General features: G+C 38.0%; 1 protein-coding gene across 1 annotated transcript; it reads left to right on the top strand.

The window, feature by feature from the left end:
* Positions 1–98: 98 nt before the first annotated feature.
* Positions 99–10,728, top strand: cp (ceruloplasmin). Its single transcript, XM_026931656.3, has 20 exons — positions 99–295; positions 693–937; positions 1,074–1,286; positions 2,420–2,593; positions 2,708–2,962; positions 3,194–3,359; positions 3,453–3,592; positions 4,299–4,439; positions 4,549–4,593; positions 6,078–6,292; positions 6,388–6,538; positions 6,622–6,834; positions 7,738–7,945; positions 8,642–8,781; positions 8,880–9,008; positions 9,187–9,293; positions 9,446–9,665; positions 10,023–10,162; positions 10,305–10,458; positions 10,613–10,728. Exons 1-20 carry the CDS (start codon positions 138–140, stop codon positions 10,624–10,626), a joined length of 3,228 nt encoding a protein of 1,075 aa, XP_026787457.1. The 5' UTR covers positions 99–137; the 3' UTR covers positions 10,627–10,728.
* The last annotated feature ends 1,323 nt before the right edge of the window (positions 10,729–12,051 follow it).

Below are 12,051 nucleotides of genomic sequence, written 5' to 3' on the forward strand. Positions count from 1 at the left end.
ATGGGCAAATCTATTAGTCAATCATTCTGATACCCTTGAACGTCCCACTGCTATTGGTTGGCAGACATCTCTCTATTACCTTTAAAAGGAATGAAGCAATCTCAGAGAGCCTGACATCCAAATCACAGAGGAACAACATGGGGAGGTTGCACTGGAACCTGATTGGGGTTTTGTGCTGTGTTGGAACTGTGTCCTGTATAATAAGGGAATATTTCATAGGTATTAAGGAGATTGAGTGGGATTATGCACCTACTGGGAAGAACCAGATTCAAAACACAACACTAGAGGAAGATGAGTGAGTATATAATTTTACTATAAATATACTATAACTATGACAAAAGATAAAAAACTGTTCCTAACTTTGGAATTTTATAAATGCATTTTATAAAAATTAACATTTACATTCAAAAAACACTCATTTGTTGTAATTTGTTGTACCCTAAATTGTTGACAGCCTTAAAGATTCTTTATAAATGCCTAATACAGTGAGTTTGCCTTTGAAAATAGATTCCAACTAGAAACTCTTTAGAAAGCTAGTTTAAAAAGAACCCTTGAGGAATTATTTCAAAGAGTCTGTTGTTATACATCTACATCATAACAGTATGTATGTGTAAACTTGGCTACAAACTGCTAAAGACACACATTAGGAAAACTCCCCCAGTGTTAATTTCTAAACGTCTACTATATTTCAGACATGCAAGGACATTTTTGGAAAATGGTGACCTTAGGATTGGCCGTGTGTATAAGAAGGCGGTGTACCTCCAGTACACAGACCTTAGCTTCAGGCAGGAGATAGAGAAGCCCAAATGGTTGGGCTATGTCGGGCCTATCATCAGTGCTGAAGAGGATGACATTGTGGTTGTGCATTTAAAGAACATGGCTTCTCGTGCATACACCATTCATCCCCACGGAATTACTTACAATAAATCTCATGAAGGTATGGACACTGGATATGGCATATATCCAATGCATAGTGCATATTAAGACCAATTATCCCAATGATATACTTTTATTACAGTAGTCTCTTATCCCGATTATTTAAATTGTACCACATATGTGCTATTTACTTTCAGGGGCATGGTACCCTGACATGACAGGTAAAGAGGAGATCCTTGATGATGCTGTGGCTCCTGGGAAGATGTATAACTATATGTGGACGCTGTCTTCCTCTCATGCTCCTGGAAAAGATGACACGAACTGCCTGACCCGAATATACCACTCTCACGTCAATGCCCCAAAAGACACTGCCTCAGGACTCATTGGGCCACTTATTATCTGTAAAAAAGGTTTGTTGACCTGTGTGTATGCTATAAAAATATTACCTTGTACCTTTACAGTAACTCCATGACAGAGGAGTTGTTCATATTTACAACACTCTTACTGTAATGGTTGTTTACAGTAATATCATATTGTACTATATTTTTTATATAAAAACATATTTTTCAAGATTACACAGCCTAATTATCAAATCACACACTAAGAAACTGCTAAATGAAATATCATGCTAACAAACCTACCTAGCCAAGCTAACTTTACCTGGCCTTTTTACTCTTTCAGATGGAAAAGTGTTGTTTTTGACCATTTTAAGTTAACTGACATGAATAGTCAACTATATACTTGGCTATTGTTAGTTAAGTTGAACATAGATTGCTAGTGTTTGCCCTATCATCCGGAGGTCGCGAGTTTGAATCCCAACAATGAATCCCACACCCATCTGTACCTGAGAGTCCAAGGAAGCAAAACTGGCCGTGCTGTCTGGGTGGGAGGGATGGCATGCCCTGTTTCCCCTGTCAGTCATAGCGACACTACCCAATTATGGGTGTCTGTGAACACATGTATGCAGAAGAGTGTAGATGGCATTTTCCTCCAAGTGTGTTGCGCTGCATAAAGTGAGGGCATCAATACACCTTTCAAGCAGGAACATTCAGTTAAGACAAGAGCACTGTCCAGATTTGTATGCTGATTTGCTCATCTGGCATTTTTATTGTGGGGATTTACAGTGATATCTCATACCAGTGTACTCTGATGTAAAAATGCGGAGCTCCTTTGCAAAATGCGTAAAGCTTGGTAGGTCTGTAGCAGTGTTTTAGTAGCTGTAGAGTGAGGTGTAAACAGTACTGTAAATATTTTTCCATAATACCAGCTAGCTACAGTATCTATAAAATACATTTAAAGTATTATGCTGGTTTGAACACTGTATTTTATTACAGAAATTACACAGGGCTATTCCTATTCCTTTTAAAGGTCTGAGCCACTGTTTTGGAAACTATTTTATGGAAAAATGTATTGTCACTTGGATGCTTAACACTAAACTCTAAATATTTTTTATAACATTTAGTGTAATTGATCAGTATGGCTCTAGTAAATGAATGGCATACAAAGTGCTTATGTGTGCATTATCTGATGTGTAATTCTTCAGGTACTTTAGACATACATGGTGACAAATCAGGCGACTACTTATACACCCTCATGTTCACTGTTTCTGATGAAAACCTCAGCTGGTACCTGGATGACAACATCAAGAAGTACTGCAAAACACCAACCAAAGTCGACAAGGATGATGAGGACTTTCAGGAGAGCAATAAAATGCACAGTGAGCAGAACTTTGTAAAGAGTTCAAAGTTAGCCCATGTCTCTTAAGGAATGAGTTTTATGAGAAATGGTGAGGCTTACATTTCACCACTTACAATTCACCATTGTTTTGCAGCGATTAATGGTTACGTCTTTGGCAACTTGCCAGGCCTGAGCATGTGCATGGGCAATAAGATTCAATGGCACCTTTTTGGGATTGGCAACGAGGTGGACATCCATTCTGCGTTCTTCCATGGTCAGATCATAAAGAACAGACAGCACCACACAGACACCATTAGCCTCTTCCCAGCTACATTTGTCAGTGCAGAAATGGAGGCGGACAACCCTGGACAGTGGCTATTGAGCTGCCAGGTTAATGATCACCTGGAGGGTATGATATGAATGCACTTCTCCTCTGAATGTGTATTATTCAGAATTATGGAAGTACTATTACATATACAAGCATCTAATGCGTTATTGCTGATATAGACTAAGCATTCTTTTGATATGCTGATTGACATATTGTGATTAGTATTCTTAATACTAATAGAAAAAAACACTTCTTAGCTAACAGTATGCTGTAAATTAGCACATAGTTTGATGTAATTTTTGCTTGCTTTAGCGGGCATGCAGGCAATTTTTGAGATCAAGAAATGTTTCCCGGCCGTGCATAAGCCCAGACCATTTGGTGAAGTCAGACAGTACTACATTGCTGCCGAGGAGATTACCTGGGACTATGGACCTACACAGGTCAACTACTACACTGGCATTAAGTTACAGGATGACAGGTAAAGATAACTAATACTAAATCCTCTCAACTCTCAAACAAAAGATTAGTACAGTCCTTCAGACTCAGACAAAATTTTCCACACTTTTCACAGTATGGCTGGCATATTCTTTAATAACCGTAAAGATCGCATTGGAGGGAAATACAAGAAGGTCCAGTACGTGGAATACACAGATGACACCTTTACCAAGCACAAAGAGAGAACACCTGAAGAGGAACACCTGGGCATTCTGGGTATTCCCTAACTACTATATACACTAAACTGTGCATGGTACAACAGGAATTGTAAATCGGTTGGGCAAAAAATGAAATGTGCACACTGGTGTCTGCATATCTAACTAATTCATTACCTGTTAGCATACTTTCCATTACATTTAGTAGTGTTACATTACTTGTTAGCCTAGATTTATAAGTGCTTGTTAGCATAGTCTTTTATTACTTGTTAGCATAGACCTTCATTACTTGTTCAGCGTACACTAACAGGAATTGTAAATAGTTTAGCCAAAAAAATTTTATTGGCACAGGTTTCTCCTTACCTTAAAAGCAACTGTTTAACTAAGAGATGAGTCTGGTGTCTACTTCTTTAGCTTTAGTGTCTTCCATGATTTCCATGACATGTTAGCATAGATTTTCATTACTTGTTAGTATAGATTTTCATTACTTTTTTAACCACAGCCTTTCATTACTTGTTAGGATAGCATTCCATGACTTGTTAGCATAGACTTTCATTACTTGTTAGCATAGATTTCTATTAACTTTCAGCAACATTAGTGCATAGCAGATCCATTACATCAGAGCGCATCACATCTGAAAATTCATTTCCTGTGATACAAAAAAGAAAACTCATTCTCATTCTTTGTGTAATGGCTTAAGGCTTAATTTGTGACCAACATAACAGAGTAGTTGGGAATCATTTAAAGCTCTGTGATTTCTCCCATAGGTCCAATCATCAGGGCAGAGGAGGAGGACACCATTAAGGTCACTTTTAAGAATAAAGCAAGCCGACCTTACAGCATTCAGCCTCATGGAGTACAGTACAACATTGAAATGGATGGCACACTTTACCACAATGTTCTAGAAGGTAAATGGGAAAATGACTAATTAAAACCGTCCTTAATGTGCTTATTAAGTTAAATCAAACGACTTTCGCTATAACTGTGCATTATGCACTTCCTGTTTTACTTTTGCAGAATCGTATACTGCGAAAAAGCTTAGGGAACTCAAGAAAGAAGCAAGTAAGTACATGTACTGTAGGAGGAACTGAAAAAAAACAAAACTTGATGAGTTTTATGATTTGGAATTAAGGCTAGGTTACATTTCACAGAACTTTACAAAGTTTCAAGAATTAAAGTAACTAATAGCCAGAGATCCTCTTCAGCTAAGAAAATGTCTGTAATTAGCCACAAAAGTGTCTGCAGAACAAACCATTTTACAAAATAGGGGAAATATTAACTTATCTGATGAGCAAATGATGCATAGGCCTACATTTTTGACCATCACAGTTTTATCAAATAGACATATTTCAGATAGCTTTATTCTTCATGCCAATGGATTACTAATCCCCCCTAGGCCCCCAACCCAGGACAGCTTCCCTGGTTGTCTCCCTTTGACCCTGGGGCTGAGAACAAGTCTTGCTTTGGTCACATGATCCAAAAGTGGTGTTATGTGTAAAGAGTCCAAAACAGTACAAAACATTTGTACACACACGATCCACTTTATTAGGAACACCTGTACACCTGCACATTCATGCATTTATCTAATCAGCGGCGTAATGTGGCAGCAGCACGATACAAAAAATCACACGGATACAGGACAACAGCCTCAGTTAATGTTCACATCAAAAAACAGAATGAAGAAGAAGTGTGATCTCTGTGACTTTGGTCATGGCATGGTGGTTGGTAGCAGAAGGGCTGGTTTGTGTATAACTGCTGATCTCCTGCGAATTTCACACACAACAGTCTCTAGTATTTACACAGAATGGTGTCAAAAACAAATACATTGAGTGAGCCACAGTTCTGTGGGTGGAAATGCCTTGTTGGTAAGAGACATTAGAGCAAAATGGATTGGTTCAAGCTGCCAGGAAGTATAGTAACTCAAATAATCACTCTTTATAACCGTGGTGAGCACATCATGGGCACAGTCTCACTGAAGTCACCTGATCTTTTTTCCAGTCTTCAGCTGTCCAGTTTCTGTGAGTCTGTGCCAATGATAGCCTCACACTCTTGTTCTTGGCTGACAGGAATGGAACATGATGTGGTCTTCTTCTGTTGTTCCCATCCACTTCAAGATTTAATGTGTTTTGCATTCTGAGATGCTTTTCTGCTGACTATGGTTGTAAAGAGTGCTTATTTGAGTTACTATAGACTTCCTGTCAGCTCAAACCAGTCTGGTCATTCTCCTCTGATCTCTTTCGTTAGGCATTTCCACCCTGCAGAAGTCACTCACTCAGTGTTTTTTTTGTTTTTCGCACAATTCTGTGTAAACTCTAGAGACTGTGGTGTATGAAATTCCCAGGAGATCAGCAGTTTATGAAAAATCAAACCAGCCCATCTGGTACGAACATCCATGCTTCTATTAAAGTTAAAGAGATTACACTTTTTCTTCATTCTGATGTTTGATGTGAACATTAACTGAAGCTCTTGACTGGTATCTGCATAATTATTTGGACAGTGAGTGTATATCTGCATTGAACACAAGCCTTTTCTTTTTGGCATTTTAGGAATTGTTGAACCTCTTCCTGCTGCCCTGGTACGTCCTGGCGCTACCTATAAGTATGAGTGGGTGGTGCCTAAGGATGGAGGTCCGACTGAAAACGATCCTGACTGTATCACCTACCTGTACTACTCTGCCGTGGACCCGATCAAAGACACCAACTCTGGCCTGGTTGGACCTCTCCTAATCTGTAAACCAAAAACCCTCAAAGCAGGCAAACAAGTAAGTACAAAGTACTTGTTTTCTGATCAAAAGAGTTACATAATGTGCTTGCTTACATTTGGACTTTTAACTGTTTCTCACTGGTCACATTGCAGAAAAATGTGAACAAAGAATTCCACCTGCTTACTACGGCTTTTGATGAGAACCTCAGTTGGTATTTAGACGAAAACATTAACAGATTCGCAAAACAACCTAATTCTGTGAAGAAAGATGATGAAGATTTTCAGTTGTCTAATAAGATGCATTGTAAGTCCTTAAAAATGTTGAATTTCTTACCTGGGTTGCCAAAAAGGTCAAAATCTTCTACAGTATATTTATTGTATCTACAGCAATCAATGGATACATGTATGGAAATCTCCAAGGCCTGAAAATGTGCAAAGGAGACAAGGTTTCTTGGCATCTTTCGGGTTTGGGATCAGAGGGGGACATTCATGGACTTTACTTCCATGGCAACAGGTTCCTCTACAGAGGAACAAGGAGAGACACCATCACCGTATTCCCTCATGTCTCACATACAGTCATCATGGAGCCAGACAGCATGGGTGCTCACTCTCTTTCATTCTGCTTTCCTTAAAAAGAGCATCAGTTTTTCTGATGGAGCCATTCAATGCTATTACAGTATACTACAGCACTGTTCAATTCTCATTTCTGATTAGTCAGTTTAATTTTCTACAACATTATTCTGATAATACTGCTGGTGGCTATGCAAACCACAACTTCATATTAATGCGCTAATTCGAATTATTAGTTCTATAGTAACCTTATTAGTTCTATAGTAACAGCTCATTGACAGGGACTTGTATGGCAGATGCTCAGAATAATCTAAGCTTAATAATAAATGGTTCAAAAAATGTGTAGCCATTTAAACGTGTAGCCATAGCCAAGAAAAGAGTATAAACTTTGGTTTGGAGAAGGTATCAGTAAAAAGGCGTTTTTAATATTTATGGAAGGAGTCTCCAGTGTCAGCACTTAGTAATGGTCAGTAAATTTTCTGCAGTTTCCCTGACAAGCTGCGTTTTATTAACTTCCAGACAGAGGGGAAAAAATAGAGGCTGGTGAAGAAACAACTGTTTATAGCTGCTATAACATAAAAGCTAATTAGTCTTTGGACATTACACAACTTTAAATGTAACTATAAATGGATAAAAACCATGAAATGTCATTCATTAATAAATTAAAAATTGTATTTGTTAGCAAGTTGCTGTGGTATATGAGGAGCAAAACCGTTTGGAATAGGCTATTACTGGAAAATAATTGTGATGGTAATGGGCATTACACTACCCCGTTGTTGATTATTTTCCGATAACAGCATGCCCCTGTCATGCCATATTCTTTAGATATCACTATCAGTGATAATATTTGAATTCTATTGTTTAACCTTAGTTCCCCATTGCTGAAATCTAATAGTAAGCATTTTTCTGTATTGGTATCTCTGGTCACTACAGGACAATTTGAGGTGACATGCAAGAGCGCTGATGATAACCATGCAGGTATGAGAGCGAACTACGTAGTGGAGAAGTGCAGTTTCTGGAGCAGGCAGTCAGAGATCATGCTCCATCAGAAGAAATATTACATCGCTGCTGTAGAGATGGACTGGGATTATTCTCCCAGCCGCACCTGGGAGGAGAAAATGTTTCACAACCTTAAGGATAGGTAATATCTTACAGTAAATTTTGAGTATTTAATTAAACACACAGATAGTTAAATGTTCCTGTTTGGGAACATGCTTGGGATCAGGTTTAGTGCCAAAGACAGATGCCCAGGTAACAACTGTAAAAACTTGGGAGGCTAAATTGTGACTAGCTGAGATTGTTCATAAATTGTTTAGGAGACAGTTCTTGCATGATTGATTTTCTAAGTGGTACAAAAAAACTCACCTGTGAGGTGCAAACCTGAGGGATTTAAGTCGTCTATGCTGATAATTCTACAGTCAACTGCACAAGTCTTTGATATCATGAAGTAGAGAGGTGTGTGCAAGGCAATTTTTTAAATCCCACTCCAAAAGTGCACCTTAGCTATTTCAGAGTCAGATCAGTGGGGCATGCCAGCTTAAAACATCGCATCCTCTATCCATCACTAAGCAATAAGGAGCTTCCGAGCTGCGCACACGCAGTTTCAGCGTGGATTTCAGTGAACCCCAAGGTTGTCCATATGAGTGCATTTTAAGAATTGGTAGTGTAATATGATACATAGATTTACCATTTTGCACATTTATTGATCCAAATTATTTACTTTCGTCATTATTGATGCAGCCTAAAAACACTGAAGTTGGAAATTTAATTTATTGCCTGTGTATGGATGTTAATTGAAATCAGTTTGTTTCTATTGTTCATATTGTTCATATTACAGCCCAGGTAACACATTCCTTAATAAAGGGGGCAAATTTATTGGCTCCAAATATAAGAAGGTCCTGTACAGAGAGTACACTGATGACACGTTCACTAAGCCAAAGGACAGACCTGCTGATATGGAACACTTAGGAATTTTGGGTAAACATTTAGTGCTACAGTGAAACAACTTATAATTGTGGTGTTATAATGAGGTGAGAAAATAGTCATATACTTTGTGTATAAATTGAACCTCTCAGGTCCTATGATTCATGGAAATGTGGGAGAGAAAGTAAAGGTGGTTTTCAAGAACTTGGCCAAGAGGCCATACTCTATACATGCACATGGAGTAAAGACGGACAATCCTGAAGTCACTCCAACTCAACCAGGTACGGAGATGTTCTGCTGGGCTTTGCAAAGTGGTATGGTTTAAAATATAGGATTGCATAGTTACATATTTTATTTAATGACATTTGTTACTTGTTTGGGAAACATTGGGTCCTGTAATGTGCGATGCATGTTTTGGGCCTGGATATAAAAGCTTAAAATATATACCATTTTTTCAAGGTGAAACTCAGACATACACCTGGTATATTCCTAAGACTGCTGGCCCAACGTCTGAACAGGAGGAATGCAATGTTGGAGCTTACTATTCAAGTGTAGATGTTAACAAGGTAGGTCTTTGATATCAGCATGTGCAGCACCAATTTAAAACGAATCAAGGGCATATACTAATTATGGCTTTGGACTAAAATAAGACACAAAGCGATGATCTCTTTGGCAGCTGTTATACTGGAATGTGTAAGTCTACAAGATTTTTTTCCAGGATTTGTACAGTGGACTGATTGGGCCGCTGGTAATCTGTCGGAAAAGTCTGCTGAGGACATTGGGGCTAAAGAAGGAGATTGAAGAGTTTGCATTGCTGTTCATAGTGTTTGATGAGAATAAGTCCTGGTATTTGGAAGACAACATAAAAACACATGTGAAAAATCCTCCCAGTAATTTACAGGAGGATGACGAGTTTATTGAAAGCAACAAAATGCATAGTGAGTATAGAACAACCTTACTTCTGATTAAAAACTTCCAGAGGACCAGAGAATATAATGTTGCTTATACCACAGTGCTGTTAAAGTCTCAAATCTGATTGGTTGGAAGGTGTTGATAGAAAGTACAAGGCAAATCACAGGTTTATATTAAATTTGTAACAGTGGTAAAGCTGTTCAGAGGTAAAGCTTTTCATTACTAACCCAAGTTTTTCAAGAAGAAATGGACTGATATTTTTAAAAATATATATGTATATTGATTTTACTGAATAGCAAATAAGAAGGTTACAATTACTAGTTACAAAAACTTTAATAACAATAGTGGTAAAACAATGACCAGCTACTGCTTATGCATTGTAGGTATAAATGGCCTGGTCTTTGGCAACCTTCATGGGCTGAATATGAATGTGGGAGATAAGGTGTACTGGTACCTGATGGGAATGGGAACTGAAATAGACATACACACAGCACATTTCCATGGCCACAGCTTTGAGTACAAGGTAAAGAACTTCCATGCACAAAACCCATTTGCTAAATATTCAAACCCACTGCATACTTGTAACACTTCTATCTGTAAAATTATTCTAATCAACTTGAGTTTATCCCATGGCCTGTATAATGAGTGTCTTGTTCTAACCCAAGGTGAGTGGCGTCCATCGCAATGATGTGTTCGATTTATTCCCCGGCACGTTCCAGACAGTCAAAATGCGCCCTCAGTACCCAGGCACCTGGCTCCTGCACTGCCATGTCGCTGACCATGTGTTGTCTGGCATGGAGACCACATACACAGTGAAAGGTATGTCCAAGGGAGTATCATGGTATAGACAAAGCATGACATAAATGTACAGATTTTTTTTAAATTAAAAGACTAGTTTTATAGTATCATGCACTTTATCTCTTAATACAACCTTAACATATTAAATAATATAAAACTAATGTTTTATTTGCAGAATCCAAGGGTTAGAGCTGAAGAACTCCAACACACGACCATTTTTAAGATTTAATACCTACTGTAACGCCAAAACCTTTCACATATTATGAATAAAACTTATGGTAATTAAGTGTATATCGTGTGTATGATTTTCATTTAAAAAAATACAGCACCTGCCCTTTCCAACTCATTGTTTCAGAGTGCATTTATATGGCACAATGATATTTAAAAAGGTATTTAAAAAAACCAAGGGTGAAGAACAGACATAACTATTTACAGTCAGGTCCATAAGTATTTGGAGAGTGACATAATGTTCATAACTTTGCCTCTGTACACCACCACAATGAAAAATGAAGCAATCAAAATGTGATTGAAGTGTAAACTTACAGCTTTAATTCAAGGGGTTTAATAAAAACATTGCATTAACTGTTTAGGAATCATAGCCATTTTTTGCCCTCAGGCTCAAAAGTAATTGGACAAACTAAAATAATCAAAATATTAGGATTATTTTTAATACTTGGATGCAGATCCTTTGCAGTCAATGACTGTCTGAAATCTAGGACCCATGGACATCACCAAATGCTGTGTCCTCCCGTGAGATGCTTTGCCAGGCTTTAACTGCAGCTGCTTTTAGTTGCTGCTTGTTTGTGGGTCTTTCTGCCTTCAGTTTTTTTCTTCAGTAAGTGAAAAGCATGCTCAATTGGGTTCAGGTCATCAGACATTTAAGAACATTTCATTTTTTTGCCTTAAGAAGCCCTTGGGTTGCTTTCATGGTATGTTTTGGGTCATTATCCATCTGTACTGTGAAGTGCCGGAACATGAAGCCTTTCCTTTCCTTTTCCATACTCGTCTCTTCGTCTCTTTCTTTCAGAAAGAATTCTGCAATCATCCACTTTAGTCTTCCAGGCCTTTTGGTGTTGCTGAGCTCATCAGTGCATTCCTTCTTTTTAAGAATATACCAAATTGTTGATTTGGCTACTCCTAAAGTTTCTGCTATCTCTCTAATAAGGCTGTTTTGTTTTTTTCAGCCTAATGATGGCCTCCTTTACTTGCATCGACACCTCTTTGAATGGCATATTGAGGCAAATTCAACACTTGGAATCTAGACCTTTTATCTCCTTAATGTGTCATGAAATAAGGAGGAAGCAGGCCACACCTGGCCATTAAATTGCTTATCAGTCAATTGTCCAATTACTTTTGGCCTGTGAAAATGGAGGGACTCTAAAAAATGGCTGTAATTCCTAAATAATTAATGCAATATTTTTGTTAAACTCCTTGAATTAAAGCTGAAAGTCTACACTTCAATCACATCTTGATTGCTTCATTTCAAATCCATTGTGGTGGTGTATACAGAGATAAATTAACGAATGTCTCTGTTCAAATACTTATGGACCTGACTGTATATAAAGCTCTGGCTATATTTCCAATGGCTTAATGCAGACTGAACTATATAATACA

Source organism: Pangasianodon hypophthalmus, chromosome 11, assembly GCF_027358585.1.
Source record: "Pangasianodon hypophthalmus isolate fPanHyp1 chromosome 11, fPanHyp1.pri, whole genome shotgun sequence".
Classification (NCBI taxonomy): domain Eukaryota; kingdom Metazoa; phylum Chordata; class Actinopteri; order Siluriformes; family Pangasiidae; genus Pangasianodon; species Pangasianodon hypophthalmus.

Coding starts and splice junctions, on each gene's coding strand:
- cp (XM_026931656.3), top strand. CDS start 138: ATGGGGAGGTTGCACTGGAACCTGATTGGGGTTTTGTGCTGTGTTGGA. Junction 1,287..2,419: donor ACTTATTATCTGTAAAAAAG/GTTTGTTGACCT, acceptor GTAATTCTTCAG/GTACTTTAGACATACATGGT. Junction 7,946..8,641: donor TTTCACAACCTTAAGGATAG/GTAATATCTTAC, acceptor TTCATATTACAG/CCCAGGTAACACATTCCTTA.